Genomic DNA, 24,851 nt, shown 5'->3' with positions numbered 1-24,851 from the left:
CAATTATTTTCTGGGAAACGCACAGTGAATGTAGTTCCTGGCAGCTTTCTTAACCGCATTATAGCTCCATATCACTTCGCATAGTTAACTGTAATAATGGTCACGCAGTTTGCACAAAAACGTGTTTTAAACGCTGCCCTGATGATTTTATCAGTTAGCTTGTATATAGAGCTTGTATATAGTGTAACAACTTAAAGACTACACATGACATTTCCCACTAGCGAGGAGACATGGCAGTTAAGAGACGCAAAGAGTTAAGTTAGCCAAATTTACACAAGCTCTGTCTCTCTCTCTCTCTCTCTCTGTGAAAAATAAATGCACACCTGAGGTGGTGATGTGGCCATGATGCGAAGCTTTTTAACATTTAACTCGGTCATTTTGCTAATCAATTAATCTAATGATTATTAGAACAATTAATCAGCTAATCATTGTTTCTTTTGCTGATTAATCAGTAGACATTTATTGATAATTCAGTTTTTGCGATTAGTTAAAATATTGAGCTATACATGTTCTAACAAATAAATTAAGGTAAAAACATCAACTTTCGAAAGTCATATTATGTAATTACTGTTGTACACTTAATTTATATAAATAAATATATTTGGCACACAAAATGAGATGGCAGAGAAACTCTCTTATTCTCCATTTCATTAATTAATTACCTAATATCTTTTTGTGTGTCATATGGTTAAGAAACAAAATAAAGGTTATGTGATAAGACGTTTTATTTTTTGGATAAACTACTATTCACAACATAATCTCTCTTAAAATACCTTCATAGGGTTATGATGATCAAAACAGTCCAGAACTGGATCAAGCTTTGATCTCTGCAAACCAAACTATAACTTTAATGAAGTGTTTTTTTTCCCCAATAATAAAAATGTTTTATCACTATCTAGCTCCCCACTGCAGAGCTGCTTTATAACAGAAAGTCAAGTTGTAATTCTAACTGAAAGCAACACTGACTCAGTTTTTTCATGTTTAATAATACTGTAAAGCTGCTTGATTTAAGGCTGTCTGTTGCACAAAGTACTAAATAAATAAACGTGATGTGACTGGACTTTACTGGAGAACTGAACTACAGAACTCATGCAAACATCCACATCTCTGTAATCAGATGTATTTTAAACTACTGTCAGTTTTTGATGTATTTATTTTGTTAAAAAGCGCACAGTATATATTTACATATTCATCCAAACGCCGCTCCAGTTTGGCTGTGTTTGCTCTGAAGTGCTGCTGCTGCTGATTCTTCTCTTCAATTGCATCCGCTAGGGCTGAATTACAGTCTTGTGCTACATCACTCTTACATTAGGGCATGTGACATAAAACGACTACTCGACAGCAAAAATATTTGTCGAAAATATCGACTAATTGTTTCAGCCCTACATTTAACATAGGGCTAGGCAATATGAACAAAATCTTGTCTCTCAATATGACTACTTTTATTTCACTACAATATATCATGATTTAGTTATTTTTGCTTTAAATAAAACCTTTATCATATCAACATTTTTGATACCATAGAAATTTCATAATTCTTGTCACGATTTTCAATATCACAAAAAAAAAAAAATACAACTCAAGCTAACTTAAGACAAGTAAATAATCAGTGAATATATAAGAATAGGAAACTAATTACAAACAATAGGACAAAAACAATGACAGTAGAACAAACAAATAAGAAATTTGACATACACTGTATAAATGTATAAAAACACTGCATATAATTTACTGTGTAAATTAAATATATTTCTTCTTATTAAAGTTACAGAAGTGATTTAGTCAAGAGCAGTGAGAGATTTTCTCTCTTTTGTTGTCTGATTAACATGAATGACAGACAGCAGGAATATTAGACTGCTGTCACTTTAAGAGCTTCCTGGATCCAATGTACTGTTACACATGTTTCTCAGCTGTTTGTTTTCACTGAAAACCTGCTGTTTTTGCAAGGATACTTGCAAAGACAGCATTTTGACACATAAACATGTTTGTATTTAACCATTCAAGGTCTATAAAGGGGCAGTTCAGTACTTCCCTCTTTATGTGCGTGCATCTCTGATTGTGCTCAGAAACAGCTTCTCTTATGTTTTTCTTACCTTTCTGGACATGGACAGTATACAGCACACAGCTTCAATGGAGGGACTGAGAGCTCTCGGACTAAATCTAAAATATCTTAATCTGTGTCCCGAAGATGAACGGGTCTCACGGGTTTGGAACGACATGAGGGTGAGTCATTAATGACATCATTTTCATTTTTGGGTGAACTATCTCTTTAAATTGATCAAAAGTGAGAGTAAAGACATTTCAAATGTTACAACATATTTCTATTTCAAATAAATGCTGTTTCTTTTGAACTTTCTATTCATCAAAGAAAATCTTGAAAAAACGGTTTCATGGTTTACACAAAAATATTTTTGGCTGAACTAACCCTTTCACATAACATACATTTTTTAACATTTAACATAAAGAGATGTAATGTTTGACAAGTTACACTTACATCACCATCTAACAATCCTTAAAACCACTAATAGATTAATAACACTGTTAAATGTGATCTTTAGCTACTTTCAAAATGATTATTGATTTTTCATACTGTACAATGTTATGATTCTTAAATGTACCTGTTGTGCTTAAAAGGACTGATTTTAGCTTTTAGGTTTTTAATATTTATTTAAAATGACATCAGTTTATCAGTTATCCAAATAAAACAGAATGTTTTAAATCAGTTCTAAATAACTGAACTACGAACAGCACCAAAAGCCACCAGCAGCACAGAGCTCTGCACTGTCAGCATGAGGAGCGTTCCAGAAACCTGCGGCTGATCTGCTTACAGTATCCTGCCCCTCAGGTAGTGGACTGTGGAGGGTCTCTCTGAGAATTTTTAGGAGCTGTCTTGAGATCAGTACAGGCATATTTGAACTCCAGGTTCCTTTCCTATACAGAAAAACAACACTGCACTGCTGGAGAAAGACACACACAGGGCTCACAGCACACAATCTCAGCAAAAAACCTTAAGCAACAGATTGCATCGACATGACCGCCAAAAACAAGTATGCTATTTCCATTTGCACATGACCAAATCCTACACACAATGTGTCTACACGCACACAGCATGTGCACACGCACACAAACATACATCGTATTCGCCTCCTCCACTTTCATGGCACTAGTTGCCATCGTATCAAAGCCATCTGTGTACCAGCAGCACTGGCACCTTGAGTGGAGAGAAAGCAGGGATAGAGTTGGCTCCGCTGTGCCAGCTAAGCCCAATGCTTATCTACAGGCCATTATAATACCAAAGACTTATTTAAACTCCTGCACGGTGAAGCAAACAACCCAAAGGAAAGCTGACAGGCTTTATAAGGTGTTAAAGGCATCATTTAGCAAGATTTCTTTTAGCGATATTGAGCAAATTACCGGTCATCAAGTCTTGGTGTTGCTGATTGCTAAAAGGTGTCAGTTCACAATAATAGTATCCAACTGAGAGAGAGCGAGACAGATTATATAGATTTTCCCTATAGTGAAATGTTATTACAATTTAACAACTGATTTCTATTTAATTATACTTTTCAATATATTTTAAAATGTAATCTATCCCTGTGATGTCAAGCAGCCATTACTCCAGAGACATGATCAGAAAATCACATCCTTAAAAACATCCTGATATGCTGCTCAAGAAACATTTCTGATTATTTATTATGAGTGTTATAAATGGTGGTGCTGCTTAATATTTTTGTGTTCAAAAGCATTTATTTGGAATAAAAATCTTTACTATCACTTTTGATAAATGTAATGCATCCTTGCGGAGTAAATGTATCAATTTCTTTAAAATGCACACATTTGAATTTTTAAATATTTCCATGCTCCTGCTTACAGTAGGTTTATGTTTTTTTGCTCGTCTGTTGGTTGCACGTTGCCTTGTTTCGAGGTGTTTTGAAGTTTGAACCACCTTCAGGTGTTTTTTTAATCTCATTAGTTGTTTACTGCTCTGGCGGATGTCTTTTTTTAGTTAAAAAAAAAAAAAACAGCAAAACTAGACTGGACTGGACTGGGAAACATTTATATAACAGCAGAACAACCAAGTGTGATCATCACACAGTCTGAAAACACAGGGAGGACAGGGCAAATGTATTACTAATAAAACCACACATAATAAAACATAAAAAGTCTTTATGTTTGTTGTATATCAGACACACAGACAAACACAGTGCCTTATTACTAACATGGGAATATGCCATGCTCTCTATAGCACAGTGCCAGCTACAACATATAGTAGCAGCACATACATAAACAGGGAACTCATCTTGAGGTTGTCAAGTTGGTAAGCTGCAATTGATCATCCCGACCCAACCTTAGTCATGACAACACACATAAAAAAACGTCTGTAGGTCTGTTCTGAGATCAGTCTTCCCATCACAACCTCATTCACTAGCTGCTCAGGCTGAATCTGAGCCAGACGCCTGGCTGAGAGGGTTGGCGTACTGTCAAGATTGTGTCTTCGGGACTTTTAATGAGTGTTTGAGTGTTCCTGCTGTTCTTTACTCTACCCTGTGGGAACAAGTGTCTTTAGGATGCGGAGTCAAGAGTCTAGCAAAGCAAAGACAAACTCACCCTGCAGCTACTGATCTTACTGCAGTCAGGGTAAATAACTATAGATCCATGCAAGTAAAGACTGTCAGCTCATTTTTTTCATTTTTGGGTAAACTATCCCTTTAATCAGGGTTCCAGACTTAAAAAAATTACTAGTAGTGAGCAATTTGGTCTGAACATGAAATATTTAGGAGCCAAATGCCTTTAGTTGCCAAATGCACTGATTCACTTCGAACCAGACACGAAAGTGCTAACTCACAAGTGAGTTTTGCGAATCTTTCTGACTTGTTAAAAAGAATCAGTTCATTAGAATCATTTGTTCGAATCAGATACCTGCTGTGTTCATGCCATTTGAAAACACTGGCATATACTCTAAACATTAATGCCACCTCACAGGATAACACATAGCAAGAAGATACAAGGTACATTTTTGTTGCATTTATTTATTTTATACATTTTTGCATTTGCAATCATTTTGATCACAGTCTAGATTTCTGCTTTTATTTTTCGGCAGTAATATGTCTTTCAAGAACATGCGAATGAGTAAATGATAAGAGTTTCCCATTTTGGGTAAAATATAGCTCTACAAGTAGCCTACAGGCAAAGATACATTGATTTCCCATGCATGTGACTACCACAAACACATACATTGCCGAAACATGACCTGCAGTGTGCTGAAACTATTCTCATTTCCTGTTGTTTTTTTTCTTTTTGAAAGCCAGCCAACTTCCTCCGTGCCTCATGCACTCCTCATCCAGGCAAGACTTCATCATGTGACAGAATGATGGGGTGGAAATTAGAGAAAATACAGATGCACTGAGCAGTCAAAGTAAACAAACCAATCAGACTGAACATTAGCAGGGTTTTAATGAAAGAGGATAAATCTGCTTTCTTTCAAGGGACTCTGTCTAGGGACATGTCTGTCATCATGTTATCTCACTATTTACTGACACCTGACTTCCTGCTCCCAAAACTTGATAGATGGATATAATTATGTATGCATATGAGATTCTCTGGTTGAAAAAAAAACAACCCTATAACTGCACTCTCAACACCGCCATAGACAATGGTATTTTTATGAGAAAGTTTGCTGAACTTATCAGTTTTATCTATATTTGATAATCGAATGCGCTGCTCTATACTGACTGACCTGAATCTTCATGACTGGAATGCATTTATAAACCAACAGCGATGAAATCCCACTGTCTCCATCTATGTGAAACCCAGTCTTCATGAGCGCAGTCGGCTGGTTGAGATGACAGATGTGTGGTCTGTCCAATATACTAACAATAGATGTAAACAGTCCCTGCCTCTTCAATGAAGTCACTGTGGTAATCTGTAGCATATGATATACTGAGCTTCACACAGAGGATCAGAGTTGATGAAAAAGTGCCACAAACTGGGCCTGCAGCCAGCTGCCTTACCTGCTGCCAGGAGAGGCAGGCAAAAAGAGGACAGGCTTGGAAAGAGGGAAAAGCGGGTTTCTTGAATTACCTTTCAGTTGTGCATGCATGAAATAAGCGCTCAATGATCGGTATGAGTTAACACAGGAGAGAACAGATATTTAATCTACCTGCCTTCCTAAGAAACATGGATGAGAACACAAGCATGCAGGACGGGGTGTAAAATATCTCTGAGTGCTCATGCTGTTAAATGAACCTCCTGAGCAGCTTCAAATTTGGGGCTAAATTATGCTACAAGAACTTAAAGACCACCTTAACTAAATTAAAAGCCACAGCTGCATGCTGTATTACTTTGAATGCTACCCATGCTGTAATACTCAAGATTACAAAAATGTCTTAAAGGTATAGTTCACCAAAAAATGAAAATTGTGTTTTTAATTACTCACCCTCATGTCATTCCAAACTCGTAAGACCTCCGTTAGGGATGTGAGGAGATCCGGCTGGTCTCACGAGAACGTGATGATATCATCCCAAAACAATTTGCAGTTTACATTAGAGCTGCACAATTAATCGTTTAAAGATCGCGATCTCGATTCAAACACACACGCAATCTTATTCCCGAAATACAACAATTCAGCTATATCTATTGTATAGCGTGAGAAGCACCTTTTGTCGCTGCCCATGTTAATGAAGCATTCAGGCTGCTGCTGATCCAGAAAGAGCAACGCAAAAAGTATTTTCAACCACACATCATTCCTGTGTCACAGACATTCAGATAACAGAAGTACTGGGATAAAAGTTTATAGTTTGGGTATAAACTCTTATTTTCTACAGTAGCGTTCAAAACTAAAGTATCTTAACACGCGTATGCATTGTAACGCTTACACTCTTTCTCCAGAGGGTGGCGACAACTGCCCGTTTAAAACAAGTATTTGTCATTGAATCGTTCATTCAGAAGATTCCAATATTGAAACAAGTCTTTATGAATTGGGACACACTGACTCCTTCATTTCCTGAAGGTCTGGAATCCATGGCAGCTTTCACTGGCCACGGCAGTGACCAACATGTCAAACAACCAATTACAGTTTGTTTCGTTCACCGTCACGTTTGGAGGAGTGGAAATGTCGCCACAATAACAGACCAGTGTGTTAAACTCTCTAACATATTTTAAAGATTCTATGCCATGAACTTTAAATATTTCACATAATTTTGAAAATCCAGTGTTTAGTTGATCCTGATAGCGCTCAACAAACACGACGGCTTTCTTCTTTCGTGAGGGGGCTTAGCACCTCGGTATCTTCGTTTCCGGGTGGAACGTTAAAGAACGCGACACAGACGTCTTGCGGAAATCCTGTAGAATTCAACCAATCCGATGATGACTTTGACACTCCTGAAGTGTTTCCACTTTTGAGTCCCATATGCATCAGACGTTTATCCAACGGTCCGTGGGTGTGACGTCTGAGGCTGAGACTAGCTGGGATGTGACTTTGTTTTGGCATGACGCTAGTTCTCCAGAACAACATCTAACACAAACCAGATGCAAAAGCATTATGAGTGAGAAAAACAGTGTCACTGGAAGGCTATCTCACGCTCTCGCTCCAGCTAGATGAGTATCCAGTTTCATCACAGCCTCACTGGCTTCTGGGATACTTGACTGAACATACAGCTTTTGGATGACAGAGCCATTTCCTGAGAAGGGGTGAGGGGAAACACACTTCACGGGGGGAGGTGAGAGGAGAAGGAGGGAAAGAAAGAAGGGTCCCAGCCGCAATCTGGTACACATGAGGTCATTTCTGGGAAGAGGAGAGAAAGTATGCCCAGATTTCATACCATGAACAACAGACTCACAGATGCACTTTGTCTGTCTCTCTCTTTAAAAATAAAATAAAAAATGGCTTGCTGATGATACATTAAAGAGAAAAATATCTGTTTTCTATTACAATACAGTATATTTTAAAATGTAATTTATTCTCGTGATGGCAAAGCTGAATTTTTAGCAGCTATTACTCTCCATCAGATGATCCTTCAGAGATCATTCTAATAAGCTGATCTGTTGCTCAAGAATCATTTTATTATTATCAATGTTGTGCTGCTTAATATTTTGTGTAAACTATGAATCCGTTTTTCAAGATTTTCTTTGATGAATAGAAAGTTAAAAAGAAACAGCATTTATTTGAAATAGAAATCTGTTGTAACGTTTTAAATGTCTTTACTCTCACTTTTGACCAATTTAAAGGGTTAGTTCAGCCAAAAATGAAAATTATGTCATTAATGTTGAAGCATCGAAAAAGAAATTTCGTCCAAAAAAAAAATACAAATATGACTTTATTCAGCATTGTCTTCTCTTCCGGATCTGTTGTGAGTGCATTCACAACACTGTATGATGCTGCTGACGTGTTTTCTGGTGCACCCAATAACAAAGATAAAAGCTGAATAAAGTCGTAATTTTTGTTATTTTTGGACCCAAAATTTTTTGATGCTTCAAAATATTCTAACTGACCCTCTGATGTCACATGGACTACTTTGATGATGTTTTTCTTACCTTTCTGGACATGGACAGTATACAGTACACAGTTTCAATGGAGGGTCAGAAAGCTCTCGGACTAAATCTAAAATATCTTAAACTGTGTCCCGAAGATAAACGGAGGTCTCACGGGTTTGGAACGACCTGAGGGTGAGTCATTAATGACATCATTCATTTTTGGTTGAACTATCCCTTTAATGCTTCCTTGCCAAATAAAAATTATTATTTTTTATTTAAAAATCTTACAAATGCAAAACTTTTGAATTGTAGTGCATATATAAAATTTAGAATATCTATAAGTTTTAAGTATAAGTATATTGCATGTAGTCTCTCTATGAGGTCACAGATTCTGCTTGCATGACAATTTGAAAAGAATAAAAAAAAAGTTTAAATTGAATTTGATGGAATACACTGTATGTCAGTTGCCTTTTTTATATATTCATGCACACATACACACATACAAACCCAACCCCAATTATGCACAGATACACACTGACAGGACTCTGCTGCTGCTCAAGGTTAAGGTGTTATGTAACACTGACAAGTGAACACGTCCCTCTGGCAACTTTTGGGGGACTGGTGACAGCAAAATGTAATTGTGGGCAACCAGACTTTTACCACTGAGTCACATGCTGTATCCTTAACACACAGCCTTTTAACCTGCACACTGATTGTGATAACAAGATCTGTAATATAGAGATCTCTCAAACATCAAATACATTTAATCATGGAAATCCATGACTAGACAAAGCTTCACGCACTCAGAGGGTGCATTTGATGTCTCCACTAAAGCGTATGTGTGAACTCCAGAGACCAGTGACCCAGATTCCCAGCATACTCTTATTCAGCATCTATGCGTGTGTCTTCCAAATGTCACTTTCATATGAACTCTTTACCTACACTGAACATGAACAGAGACAGCGTAACAACACTGAAGTCAAACTCCATTATGCACAGAGCAGACAAGGTGGTACTCTGCACAAATTAGCTAAGCGGAAGCCTGCATTATCACACTATGAACTCCACAGCGAACTCACGTCAGATTCAGCCGAGGGCAGTTTCTCCAATACACATATTCCTCCAGCCATTCTAATCTCCAAACCTCCAGACGACCAACCTGAGCCTTTCTCCCCAGATGAGACCAAAGGGAGAGCTGTCTATGGCCCAAATCCATTACCACACTGAAGAAAATCAATGATGCAGCATGGATTTGAGTGGACTGTTTATACCAGCAGTGCATTTCTTCTCAGAACTAGAATTCTGTCGAAAGTATAAATGGTAAAAACACAGAAGAGTGAACGCATAATCATACCAAACACGCACAAAAATAAAACTATTAATAATAAATACATTTTGTTAATTGAAATAAAGCTGAAATAAAAGAAAACAAATAAATAATACATGGAAAAATTAAACTAAAGAAAAATTTAGCAACACTGCCTTGGTAACTAAATGAAATACAGTGAAGTACTAAAATTACTGGAAATAAATAAAAATAAAAATAAATGAAGACTTCATATGACCGAGCACCTGTGAAAAGAAGACTCCAGATACAAAATTATGACTTTTCCATAGCTTTAAGATGCACACAAAGTAAAAAAAAAAAAGTTTCTACAGCGATAGTTTTTTTTTTAGTGCTTAAACTCGCAGATAAATATTAGTGATAATGTCACTTTCTACATAGAATTTATTCACTGTTTGAATAGTTGTGGAAACAGTCGTTTTTATTAAATTGTAATCATGTTAAATACAAATTCAGTCCCATTAAATTTTTTTTCAGTCTACATGACACACATGTCTGGTTCTTGCCTAAAAAGACAGGTTTATGATGTAAATTTGGCTGCTTTTAGCCTAACCCTGGAGTTGGTTCACCCTCCACCTATGCAGTCTCTTATCAATGTCATAATTAATGTCTGGTCGACACTAACTCAATTACAAAAACATTGGGTGTGCTATATAATAATAACTTCAGAAAATGTCAAATTTGTTAGAAAGCTGTGACCTGAATTCACCTGTTGTTTCCTAATATGCAGAGGCGTTCAAGTTGCTACCGAAGCTAGATATTTTTCCATTTGTCAATGACATTTGCTCGGTTTAACGGCACCTGATTTGATTAAACACTCCTGTGTTCTCTCAACCAAACACACAACAACCCACACACAACCCTCTCCCTTTCACTTTCTCCCTTTTGCTGCATACTATTGATAAAAATCACCCACCGCTAATCTCTGGGTGCAGATATAAACTCATAAGCAAGACGGTAAACTAACACAAATGTCTTGGTTAGTATACAGGTTTTTTGAGCTGTGATTTAACAGAAGCATGACACATTTGTGACTGACACCTTAAGAGATTTATAGCCATTAATCAATATTCATGAAGGATGATGCATCTATTGCCTTCCTGATCAACCTCAACAGTCCCGTTCACACCAAGGACGATAACCATCAATTAATTAATTAATTATTGTTCATGATTGTTCGTATTTATGATTTAGAAATTTCATAATTCTTATCACCACTGTCAATATCAACTATGTCAATAAAAACTAATACTAGCCTAAATTCAAAAATAAAAAAACTCAAGCACACTGAAGACAAGGAAACAACCAGTGAATAAATAAGAATAAGAAACTACTTACAAGCAATAGGACAAAAGGCTTCAGTAGAACAAATAAATAAGAAATGCTACATGCATTTTTAAAGTACTCAAATGTATAAAAATGCTTTTATTCTTTACTGTGTAAATTAAATATATAGGCTATTTTACTTATTAAAATTAGAAAAGTTTTTAAGTCAAGAGCAGTGAGAGATTTTCTCTCTTTGGTGTTTGATTAACATGAATGACAGACAGCAGGAATATTAGACTGCTGTCACTTTAAGAGCTGCCTGGACACTGTTACACATGTCTTTTCCTTCTCAGCTGTTTGCTTTCACTTAAGACCTACCGTGTTTACATGGATATTTGCAAAAACAAGCATTTTGTCCGTTCAAAGCCTATAAAGTATGCAAAAATAACTCGGTTCAGTACTCCAGCACTCTATGAGCACCGTCTTCACAAAATGAATTCTCTTTCCCTGCTGATTGCGCTTCAGTGGCTTAAAATCACTATTATTAAACAGAAATGTTTAAAAACACATGCAAACTAAAACAATTCTCATGACCATGTAGCACAGCAAAGTCTCATGTGCGTGTAACAGCGATAGAGATGACAATCCAAAGTCTCTATCAGTTGACAAATTTCTAGAGTTTAACCGTGTCTACCGGTATATCGCCCAGCGCTAGGGAAGTTCATCACATCTATAATAATAACAAGACAGAAGAACCATATTTTCGGAATCGTAATCAGAATTATTTTTTTCAGCTGATGAATGTAAAATATGTTGAATTCAGGAAATCAGAATGTAGGCATTTAAAGTGGCAGATGATAAAACAGCAGCACGCTACAGACAAAAAAATATAGCATGCCAGTGTGGACGCTACTATAGTTATTGGTGTGAACAGTCCTTTAGTCAAGATAACTATCCTCAAAGGTTATAGTAGCCTAATCCCAGCTTACTAGTAAGATCAAAGCAAAAGCCTTGGGCTTAAAAATACAAGGCGGCCAGGCTCAGAGCACAGGTGAGGTGAAGGAAAGCTGAAAGGCTCTGGATTGCTTTGGCCCTGGGCACTTTGACTGGAGGATCTGTTGTAGCAAGTTTCACTAACAGAGCTGAGTTGCAGCTAGACGGTCACTTATTAACAATCTCAATAACAGATAACATGCTACACCAAGGCTTATTTCATGACACCTGCAAACACTCTCTGCAACCTATAATCATAGATGGAAAATAATCTGCAAATGAGGGGCGAAATAGGTCTGACAGAGAGAATTGCATGACATTTCTGAACAAAACTGCACAGTCAAACCAAGCCCCTGGCAGCTAGTCGATTTCTAACAACTGGGTAATGGAGATTCAAGTATAGGAAAGTTGATTCCCTACATAATGACACGTAAGATTCTCTTTAGTGGGTGTCTTGAGCAAATACTGATAGCTTGTTTACTTCCAGTCTGCTAAATCTTCTACACAAGCACCACAGAAACAAACCAAGTTTGAGTGCTCAGATGTCATCACGTTGAGTGTTTTGCTGGTTTCTCTGTCATACCGGTCCTCTCGTGGGTGCCAAGACACCCACACAGTCACACAGGAATTCACTAAAGTAAGGGAATGGGAGACTAGCATGCTGTTTTGTGTCAGTTGCTAAGCAAATTGAATCAACCCAATGACAATTTTGACATTCGGCTCCTGGTTCATCTCAGACAGCAGCACTGACCCACACCTTCACGGTGGAAAATAAGACCATGCTTTGAAACGTTAGGGGTGACGTAGTTTTGTTGTATCTTGAGCTGTCCTCAAACTGTCTTAGTCGTTTCCTTTTTCCTCGTTCTATCTTTTCTTTAACCTAAGAACAATATTTTGCTTTATGACAGAATAAAGTATTTAGTCAAAGTGGCAAACAGGGCTGTTCTTTGGGAACATTTATTGTTGATTCTGGTACCAAGTGTCACCTGATCAATCGTATAGATATATTGACCCAAAGCCTTTCTTTTGTATTTTCAAGCATCCATTAAATTCAAACAGTTGTGTAGTTCAAACAAATAACTTTTCCACTTAAAACACTACTTTGACAGCTGTCCTTCCAAACGTTGAGGTGTTTAAGGTAACGATGGGTGCAAAGCATTGTCACCTGTGCTTTAACGGACATCAGTAAAATAATAATAAAACACATTATTATCCAAGACTGTGGCCAGAACGTGGGTCAAACAGTTACACTGATATACATTTGAGTATTTGTACAAACAGAATGATGCAATTCTAATCTAAGTGGCTATAACTGGTCAGATGCCTACACAGCAACGACACACTAATTCTACATTTTGGCAAATTGGGTGCTAATTGGTCTGTTAATATCACTGTCTTAGTTCATATGAATATGTGTGTGTGTACACACACATTCATATGAATTAACCACCTATATATATATATATATATATATATTTAGGGAGTACTGGCAGAACTTAATTTAGTGCTGCTAGATCTAATTGTTAAAACTCGCTTTTCTCAACAGGAAACAACAGTACTTAAAATGAATGTATAAATTGTATAATATTGTAATAATAATATAATAAGAATATTAATAAATGTATGAAATTAAATATAAAAATTACGTAAAAAAAAATGTATAACTTTTCAAAGCCATTCATTTTAAGTGATTTTTAGGATTATCTATAACTCCTAGATAAATATAAACTTGCATAAATAGAAATGGCACAAATAATGATTCAAACTACCTAGACATATTCATAATGTATATTGTTGTGTTTGCTGCAGCCTAAGAATGATTTATTACGCAAAATAAACTGCAAATAAAATAAAATAAAATACAAATTCTGCATATGTGTTATCTGTTATCTAATCAAATTAATTTCTATAGGTAAGGCTGTAAAAATGTTGGCCAAGATCTTCATTGGGCACGAGATGAGAAATTTCATGTATCTAGAATACATCTTGGTTTTGAGCCAACGTGTCCAAAACAGGGGAACCAGGGGGAACCCACACGAAACAAAAACATGAGAGCAATGCTACGTGCATATGTTAGGGTTTGCAGAGCAGTGGAGGGCTGCACGGGCATTTGCATCGCTGCAGAGCTCTGGAAGTCCTCAGTCAATAACAAAGTGATGACACTCACTCACCTTCATAATACCGCAAGGTGGATTCCCGGTGGCGGTGCACCTCTCTGCAGAGCTGTCGCGGCTCCGGGCGCCGACCCTCGGGCTGCTGTGCTCCCTGTACCGTCCGTTAGAGTACACCCCCTCGGCCCCATACCCCGGGTGTACAGCCGCCGACACGTGCAGGTATGTCTGGTAGGTTCCGCTGATGCCCAGCGCCGCCGCCGCCGTCGCGTCCCGGGTCGGAGTGGTCTCCTCGGAGACGAGCTCATACAAGGGTCCCGCCACGGATTCAGAAGACTGCGACTCAGCCATCGCGCGCTCTGCTTTTAGCTACGCCAAAAAACTCACCATCGAAGTGAGTGCGCCTGCGATTTCAAGAGCCCAAGGCGAGACAAACAGCCATCGGAGTGCCGTGCGTCCGAGTGAAACCGTAAAATCCATGAACGGGGAAGGCACCGCACGTCCTCTGCCAGTCGAGGAGGTGAATAGATTGTGCGGGCGGAGAGATTCAAACTCCCCTCTCTTCTCCTCTCCTCTCCTCTCCTCCCTCTCTCCCCTCTTCGCCACTAGGAGAAAATCAAGCGCACAGATGGTGCTCGCGCCGTGCTCTGTCGGTGGGCGTCCGTAACTACCGAGATATACAGTGTTATGTGGGCCAATTAGCCTCGTTCTGTCTCTTGATTGCCAGGCGCCCTGTAAGCAGTGATGGAGGGATTGTCAGTACGCGTTCAGTCATTTCTGTTCTGTCCCTCCAGCATCTCTCTCACGCGTGACCTGTCAAGATGACTGAGGATGGTTGTGACTGGTTTAAAAGCACATTTGTAGAGTCAGGTCGTGCCACTTTATTCGCAAACTATCCCATCTCACCTAAACGGAACCGCAAAGCCATAAACACGAGCAGATTTACATAAACATGCTACTCTACGACTTCCAGCATGCCTGCAAAAGAGTGATAAACAAACACAATGCCTCTGCCTGGGGTAGGAGGCTTTACACATTAGTAGGCTTCACCATGAAATTATCCAGTAATTGGCACTTTTAAAGAGGCAGCCACAGATGTTTTGGATTTTAAAGAAATGCCTAATTGCAAGGGAACACAAAGGGCTAAATAAAGTGTAGTATAACTATAATTATAAAGCTGTAAATTTATCACAGCCTTGTAAAGCCAATGACAGTTTTTGAAGTTTCAGGCACATAAACAGGACAATTGTATTGCACTTTCAAAGTTCAGATTTAATGGCATCTCAGCTATAATTTCTCTATTAACTTAAAATTTACTTTTTTTTATCTCTTTTTCCTACTAAAACTCTGTAAGGGGTAGCCTATACACACACACACACACATACGCATACACACCCTTAACAATGTTACATATATTGCACTATAAAAAAAATATCCTAAGTGGTCTAGAGGGTGCACAAGGTCATCACAAGGACAAAACACTGTCAGTGTAACGCACATGACACTAAAGAATAATGCAATAAGCATAAAATTAGAAATAAGAAAATGTAACACAAAACAGCCTTACTGATGCCAAAAGAAGAAAGCTAACTATTTACAGAATTTCACATTTCTGTAAATTTCAATTTTTTTACAGTAAAATAATGAGATGTTAAATCTTTCAATTTTTACCATATAAGGTAACTTACAGTTTACCAATTATACAATTTTACTCTTGGATTTACAGTGCTGATATTTTAGTCTTGAGTGAATTTGAAGATAAAGAGTATAGGGATTTTTTTTTTTTTTTTATTGCACACATCTTAGATTTTGTGACACGTTTTTTTTTCAGTATTTATTCTTATATATATGCTGATATATGAATTATATATTGATTAATTCTCAGGACTTTGTAACTTTGTAACATCTGCTGTTTTTACACAGAGGTAAGCATATTCTCTGTCCTCTAACCCTGAACCTGATTTCACACAAACCTTTCTGTATTTCTACATTTCATTTAAAAAAAAAAAAAACATTTAAAGAGCCCCTATTATGGATTTTTGAAAATGACCTTTCATGCAGTGTGTAACAGCTCTAAGTGAATGAAAACTTCCTGCAAAGTTTTAAATCTGAAAGTACACCGTGTATAAAGTCATTGTCTCTCAAAATAAAGAGTCGACTCTGAATCATTGAAACGAGTTGTTTTTAAAACTAATCCCAAGCCGTTTAGTGTAGATGTCAACATGAAACATTAGCATAAAGCTGCACACTTGTTGGTCTTTTCACGTTTGTCTGAATGAAAATACTAATTAGTTTTTTGCCACTAGATGCTCTTTTGAAGCAGTAAAAATAGTGTTTTCCCCGGTAACACTGTACACAAAGCAGCACTGCGCTCACAAACGCTGCTTCTCAGGCATTACAGGTTCATGATGAAATGAAAAGGAGACCAATCAGACCAAATCTTCACAGATTACCTTCATGCAAAGGAGGGGTTTGGAAATATGAATCGTTGAGTAAATCGTTTGGGAGTCCTTGAGCAAGTAAGGTAAAAGTAAATGCATATTATAAGACAATGAACTTGTTTTTGACCTTGCATGCTTGTCAGCCTGTGGGTGGGGAAAATATGAACCTTTCAGTAACCATAATAGGGGCACTTTAATGAAAATCCCAGACCCAACACACTTCTGCACATATAGGCAATTGTGTGCAGACAAAAAACAAAAACAAAAAAGGAAACCAAGAGGACAGACAGAAAGAGGGGAAATATTATACTGTCAGTTGTATCCTCCAGAAAAGCCAAATCACATTAGCTGGTGAAGGCATGATAGAAATCATATGCAGCCATTACAGCATGATTCATCACTTCCAGACTGCAGCAATCAAACGCCGAGCCGGGGCATTAAGGCCAGACAAGAGTAATATAACTCAGAACAAGGTCATTAACCGCGGACCAGAGCGCCATTGGCACATACTCCAACAAAACTGTATGGCACGTGACATCAGCTTTCAGCATTCAGGAGATCTGAAGTTCTCCAGCTTTGGAAGATGATGCAGGGGTATCATTTATTTATTGTCAGGCTAAGACATCGGGTGATGGATGAGGAATTGCCTCAAGAACAAAAGCACATAATCAGTTGATGCCATCAAAACACTGCCTGGAATCCATTTTCTGGCCCGAGTTTGAAGTCGTTTTTTCCTTTCACAATGAAGCCCTTCTGTTCTAATAAGGCAGAAAAATGCTTTGGTTTTGTCCACTTTTTTCTTTCTCTAGTTCTGAATGAGGACAGCAGCCTTGTCATGACCCCAAACCGTCCTTGCAGATGACGCTCCACCCCCACAGTCATGAGCATTGCACTGATGCGATCTCTTGGAAATGCAGTAATTTATTGAATGGTGTGGTTGTCTCGGTGTGAGAAAGACTGAAGAAAGGTTGATGAAGGGAGAAAAACAGGAAGTTTATGACATATAGACAGACCTCCACCCATTTCTGACTGGGCAAAAGGGAGCGAAAACATTTCTTAGTACAGAGCAGGCCACAGTTTTTTTTCTGGAAGGACTTTATGAGCATCACTTTAGAAAAAGTAGAGAACATGTCAAAAGATCCATCAAAACTCACTGGAAGAGAGCAGGTTACAGTTTTTACCAATTTATTTAGAAAATGTTTAGTCTAAACCTTTGAAATCTCACACATCTGACACATTAGTAGTAATGTATATGTTAATTAAATTTGCTGCACAGTCAGTTTGGATACAATTAAACTAGAAGGCCAAGGTTGTATTCATAAAAACCTAAGCTGTGTAATTGTAGAGATGGTAGGTGATAAAAGTAAAAAACAATTTTATATTATGTCAATAGCTGGCATTTGCACATACTATTATTAGTACAAAACAAAGCCCTAAATATATCTTAGGTTAAAAGCACAGGCTTAAGTGACATCAGACTATTTGTAAACACACATCAAGCGAGGACAGCAAATTAAAGTCAGCATGAAATGAAAACTCATCCTGTCTATTTTTTAAATGCATGCTTTGGATCTTATTGTGAACAATTTATTTGACATTTTTAACCTCACAATGTTTAAAGGGGTCATGTTAGGGGTCATTAACTTTGATAAAGAACATCTCTTTGGATTTGAGACTTTAGTCTTTGCAACTTTATAGATCTTTCTTTATGCACCAAGAGCTTGTATCACTCCAAAGAGAAAGACAAAATGTAAATAGCATCATATGACCCCTTTAATCAAAATGCCATAACTGGATCTTCCAATGAAAACGGCAGACAGGTCACATTCATCCTTAAAGTTCATCTGGAGTACATCTCAAAGTCCATCATCTAATGCATAGCACCATGTTTCCACTACATTTGTGTTCAATCACAACTTCAGTGTTGAAAATGCATGATGTACAGAACAAATATACACTTTTAAAGTGAAAACTAAAAATCTATAATCCTCATCCACAGCCTCATCATGCAACTGATACCAAATCAGGCCTAAAACAAATAGATTTGGAACGGGCAATTACTGCTTAAATTGCTGTTAAATTTCAATTAGTCTTAACAAATGTAAACCATAAAATGAACAAATCACGCAAAGGAGTTATTGCTTGAAAAAACGTATTTAAAAGTGCCTGTGGCCTGTGCAACTGAAAAGGTTGTTTTAGATGGAGAAAGAGGTAAAATGCTGAACTGTGCTGTCATACTGTACACCTGATATAGCAACAATTTCCATTATCAGCAGGGTGGGCTTTAAAAAAAAAAAGGTGGTTTTTTTCTTGCACTATGCAGCCCACTCAGCTCCAGTTCATTCATTTGAGTGAGACATCTATAGGAAACAACAGTGAAAAACAAATATCACATTGATCTCTCTTTAGGCAAATCATACAGCCTATTAATTTCATACCACAATAACATCCTGAGACAGGATGTGTGCCATATTTCAATCTTCCACCCTTTAACAGCAAAACATCTTAGCACAGACTCCACCCTGAACCCTCCATGCACAACACTAAACATTTACATATGGAAAGAAATCACCCAAAAACCCATTTCACAGGCTACAACACTTGATTAAAAGGTTCTTCACAGCGATGCCATAGAAGAACCTTTTTTGGTTCCACAAAGAAACATTAAGTCAAAGGTTCTTTAAAGAACCATCTCTTTCTTACCTTTTTATATTCTGAAGAACCTTATTTCGCCACAAATAACCTTTTTGTGAAACAGAAAGATTCTTGAGATGTTAAAGGTTTTTTTATGGAACCATTTAGACAAAAAGTTTTTATGGCATCGTGAAGAGGCTTTTTTTTGTTAAATAGTGAACTACACTCACACGAGTCATTTATGTGTAAATGCACATCATAATCAGCTTATAATATTAATAAAAGTTTTTTTTTAAATTCAGTATTGATTTGAAAAGTGAACAGTTATTTCGAGATTAAGGTAGAGGTCAAAAATTACAATCCATACATTTATTTCAAAACCATTTTCTTGCAGCATTGTAATTGATCAAATCTAAATCTAACTGTGGCCTTCTACCGAAAAGAAGATGTGTCAAAGAAAGTCAACTGTTTGTGTGAGAGATGAAAGAGTATTGTTTCCTGTCAGTGTCTGATCACAGAATGAGGAATCGAAAGCGACACTGAAATTCTCACTAATCTGACTAATTGCAAAACTCTGAGGAAAAATAACTCATCAGGGAGACGGCAGCACAAAGAAACACACTCCAATCACCCGAAGTACTCTTCGACACTATGAATATTTTACATTTAGATATGAGCTAAGTTCAATGGCTACAATAATATGTAATCAGTGCACTGTTAGAAGAGAACAGCTACACTGAAAACAAACCCAAACTCGTGAAATTTACCTAACGTTAGCTTATCAGTTCACTCACAAGTTGTGTTTCAGCGACATCTGGTGGTAAAAAATCCCAATGAATTCATCTCGGTGACAAGAGGCAGGCGGACAAGTATATAAAAATAAAAATAAAAATAAAATATTTCGCGAAAAAAAAGGGAATTCCGATTAGCTATGCATTGTATAGTATAATAGTGCAGTATAGTAAATAAAATAGTTAATTTATTTTTTCAAAAATAAATATGCTTGTGTTGTAAATTAAGTATTGCCTACAGTATAATAAAGCGCGCAGCAGACTGTAAAGTTCAGACATTGATTTTAATTTGATTATTTAACTGAACCTGCCAGGATGCAAATAAAGAGCTAAAGTTCGCCGCTGAGATTGAGAGAGAGAGCATAGAGGAGTGCATTTTGAACATCACAGAAGAATCCGGAGAATACACTTCTAGGCTACCTACTAATATTGGTAAAATATGCTAGGCCTATTGCTTTTTTCCCCTCAAAATTAAATAAATAAATACAAATAAATAATACAATAAATAATAATAATAATAATAATAATAATAATAATAATAATAATAATAATAATAATAATAATAAAAGACTCTAACTGGCCCTACATGATTGACAGTGGAATTTAAGGGAACAAATTATTGCTAATAAAAACAATAGGCTTCTTAAGAAAACCGTTTTGTTGTTAATAAATTGCTTTTTATTAGAAGGCAAGGCTTAGCAAAATCGTCCTTCCAAATGGAAACTAGGCTAATTTAAAAATAAGATTCATAAATGAAGTAGCCTGAATTATGCTTTTTACAATGCAAGTTGTTTTCTTTTAGAGTTATTATTTAGGTCAGTCTGTAGGCTATTCATAGCCTATTTAGCATGAAATCTTGATATGATTAGCTTTAAAATCAATCTACGTGTGTCCTAATTCAGATTATTTAGGCTAAAATTATAAAGATAGCGTAGGCTATACAAGGAGCAATTTTTTTAATGCAGATAATAAATACAAAACGTGTTAAGGTTTAGTGACACTGATTGTTTCAGAATGTCCTGCAAAGATTAAACCCAATGTCTTCTCTGCTTTGACTGAATTAATTTGATTCTCAGTAGGCCTACCTGCTGCCCAGAGAGCGGACCAGCTGACTCTGATCTATCTGATGGTTCAGCTTTTGTTGGTACAGTAGCTACCTGGCATACTGTTGTTCTATATATGGCTCTATTAAGCACAGGTTTCTGTCTCCAAGCAACAGATGAGCTCTTTCCACAAGCAATATTCTCTCTGCAATTAGAGACATAACTCATGCTCATGCCTGGCGCTACATTTCAGGGAAATTGTTTTTTATAAATCAAGTCTGAAAGGATTAACCATTTTCCCGGGAGGAGTGATGTTTGAGCTTATATGGTGTCAACTTAAGCCAACAGATTCGTTCGTTCTCTGTCTGCTGGTGCGACTTCACATCGGACTGCCATTCACCCTTGTCGACCAAAAGAGGGGGCAAGTTCCCTTCATTTGAAGTTGTCGTGGGAAACGCAGATGTTTTTGTGTGTTACGTTGGGAATTACACAGGGAACACGATTTAACATTCCATACGTTCTACATTCATACGAACATTTATACTAACTTATCATTATTGAAGCGTTTGTAAACCCTGTAGAAACCTATTTGTATGAGGAAAAACACTCTTTTACACTCAAGACCTAGCTGCAACAAACGTTGTGTATTTAATGTCAAAAACAGGTTATAAACATGTTTTTATTGTTTATGTTTGTTCTCTCTACATACACTTGATTTTAATGTTGAAAGTGTGAGAGAATGGCTCAGTGTGGTTTCTACATGTTGATTCATGTTAACACTTGGTATCCATGTTTGCATCGTGACTTTGATGTGCCTTCATGATACTTCACACCACTATGGAAATGGAGAACATTTCACCTTTAAAATCAGGAAAACAGCTTTGAAAACCAGGGTTGTAATTTCTATATAGATTTGAAGTCTTATCAATCAATATGATAAGGTCCCTTGCTGAATCATTTGTTCATTGTTGTTAGTTTAGGAAGAAAAAGAAACTCTTGAGTTTTCTCACATACATGCTGTTAGGAAGAGTGGTTGCGGAGAGCACAATGACTTTGCTCCAAGTCACTTATTCAAAAACCATTTACAAAGGACAGGATAGAAAGACAAATTTTTTTTAGTACTTTTAAAATGTCAAGGTGCACAAACTGCTAAAGTAAATCACACAATTATAAACCCATGTTCATTATCACAGAAAGACGAAGTGCTCAGACCACTTGTGCTGGAGTCCAGATTATTAAAAAAAATGTTTTTATTGTCAATTCAATTTTTCTTCTCTACTGCCAAACCACAAACATGGGACGAACACAAACAGAGCAGAGCTGAACATGCCAACACACACACACACACACACACACATTCACTCATACACATACCTTAACACTTACAGTGAGAAACAGTCTAAACAACAACAACATGACAGATCAGTTTGAAAACAAAGACAATAAAAAAGATGAAGCAAAATCACACAACTTCCTAAGTGTCTCTGCCACGACAGAAAAATAGAGAGAGGAAAATAAATCAACATCCACTGCGAGGAACAAGCCATCCTTAAAAAACGAATACAGGCATCTAAAAATGGGCATCGTTAGTTAGGTTTGCAGGTTACGCATACAGTAAGCACACAGGAAATGTCTCTTCGTGCTAACTTCACTGCTTGGCTTGTTCTTCCATGCGAAAGCTCAGCTGAAATCCGATGTGAAACTACAGAGATGGCAGCGACCGAACCCTTTGTGCCGTCTGAGAACTGATTTCAGATCAGTCAGACAGTAAAATGCAATTTTGCACCACACAGAGGGCTGCAGCTATCTAGTGCCCTACAGTAATAAAATAGAAATATGTTGACAAAAAATAAATTTAATATATATTGGATATAGGTACTTTCTTTTAATTGTGTCATTGTTATTTATATTTTACATCGACTGTACGTCAATGTCCTGAGTGGCCAAGGCAGAGGTCGGTAACATGCAGAAATGCGAACCTATAGGATGGCCAGTTAAGAGCATGCATGGAGCAGCACGTGTAACCATGACGACGGGTTCTCTGGTTCTGTTCCAAGAGGAAAGCATGAGAACAGATGAGGTCATCACCTGTTGCACTGGAGAGAGACAGACAGAGAGCGAGCGAGCGAGAGGTGGCCTGTGTAGTGTAGCGTGAGCCCAGACGCTAAGCGGACCACTCTCTACCCCATGTGTTTCCATCGATTTACGCAGGACGGATGCGAGCGGGCGCATGTGTGTTTCTCATGTGTGCCTCAGTCTCTGTGACGTGAGTGACAGGTCGTGTACTGCTGGTTTGGATGCGGCTGCAACTTGTGTTCACGGTTCAGATTAAACACAGACGTAGATGTAGCTGCACTGAATGTTAACAGCCTTGCAACCTAAACACTCTTTAGTGTACAGAAGAGTTACATTGCAATCACCATATGGTAACAATAATGTCATCGTCTGCAAGAAAGCATTCGTTTAAGAGTGCAAAGGATAATATGCATTTACTTCAGATGCAGTAGTTATCTGAACGCCCTGGAAATAAAAGGACAACCATAAAACAGTTTGAAAAACATAAAATGTTCCTTACAGTAGTACATCTCGGCTTAAGGGATTCACAGATTAGTTTCCGGCGAAAAGTCATTTTGAAACAAAACAAAAACAACTCACGCACAAATGGAAAGAGATAACATGCATCTCTCTCTCTCTCTTTTTCTACAATACTGTTTGGTGGTATTTAATTAGAGGAAGGCTCATAGTATTTTTTTCTTCTTCCATTAGCTCCTTTCTCTTCTACAGAAACAAGGGTTAGGGGAAACAAGAAAGAGGTGTGATGATGGAGCAAAAGAAGTCAAAAAGACCCATACTGAGAAACAAATGGGGAAAATACAGAGTAGAAGGAGAAAAAAAAAGATATTTATATCTATATTTAAAAAAACAACATTGTTTAGGGTGAGAAGTCACAGGTCAAGAGGTCATGACTGCTGGCCACTCCACTGGCCCTCCATTGGTCGGCGGAGTAGTTCCTCTACATGCCTCGCTACATCCATGGTATCATCCAGATCGAAATCACCATCAGCGTCCAGCATAGGGTCTCCACTGAGAGAGAGAGAGATCGGGTTACATTGAGTAGTTTGAAAACAATAATCTTAATAATTCATTTCCAATTACATAAATTCCATAGTATATACAGCACATTAGGTTACTTAAACAGGTTATTTACTATAAAAGCTGTTATTATATATCAAGTGAACTCAGATATCTTCTAAGCTGATTTGAAGGAGAAAACTGCAGAATTGATTTAAATGGATAGTTTAACCAAAAATGAAAATTCTGTCATTATTACGCTCACTCATGTCATTGTAAGACCTTCATTAACTTTCAGAACACAAATGAAGATATTTTGGATGAAATGCGAGAACTCTCTGACCCTCCAAAAACAGCAATGCAACAGGCATTGACACATGAACTATTTTAATGATGCCCTTACTATGTTTCTGGGCCTTGCACATGTCAGTTGCATTGCTGTATATGCAGGGTCAGAAAGCTCTCAGATTTGATCAAAATATCTTAAATTAATATCTAAATAAGGTCTTACGCATTTAGAAACATCATGAGGATGAGTAATTAATGACATAACTGTAATTTTTGGGTTAACTATCCCTTTAAGCATGGTAAAAAAAAGTGATAAACATATTTTCACACTCTTGGACAGTTTTTGTTGCGTTTTCGTCTCTCATCTGCTCCTTGACTTAGTTTTCCCTCACGTA

General features: G+C 37.3%; 2 protein-coding genes across 3 annotated transcripts in view; both read right to left on the bottom strand.

Annotated features, from left to right (window-relative positions):
• The window catches only part of LOC113046929 (inactive phospholipase C-like protein 2), a 69,997-nt gene extending 55,038 nt beyond the window's left edge, over positions 1-14,959 (bottom strand). The window contains exon 1 of the mRNA XM_026208078.1: positions 14,248-14,959. Within this exon, the coding sequence (XP_026063863.1) occupies positions 14,248-14,538 (291 nt within the window). The 5' untranslated portion in view covers positions 14,539-14,959. The remainder of the gene's footprint in view (positions 1-14,247) is intronic.
• Positions 14,960-22,317: 7,358 nt separating this feature from the next.
• The window catches only part of stat5a (signal transducer and activator of transcription 5a), a 70,669-nt gene continuing 68,135 nt past the window's right edge, over positions 22,318-24,851 (bottom strand). For both annotated transcript variants that reach the window (XM_026208076.1, XM_026208077.1), the window contains exon 20: positions 22,318-24,180. In XM_026208076.1, coding sequence (XP_026063861.1) covers positions 24,057-24,180 — 124 coding nt within the window. In that variant the 3' untranslated portion in view covers positions 22,318-24,056. The remainder of the gene's footprint in view (positions 24,181-24,851) is intronic.

Source organism: Carassius auratus, chromosome 28 (assembly GCF_003368295.1).
Source record: "Carassius auratus strain Wakin chromosome 28, ASM336829v1, whole genome shotgun sequence".
NCBI classification, from domain to species: Eukaryota; Metazoa; Chordata; class Actinopteri; order Cypriniformes; family Cyprinidae; genus Carassius; species Carassius auratus.
This window is presented reverse-complemented; position numbering and strand designations above follow the sequence as displayed.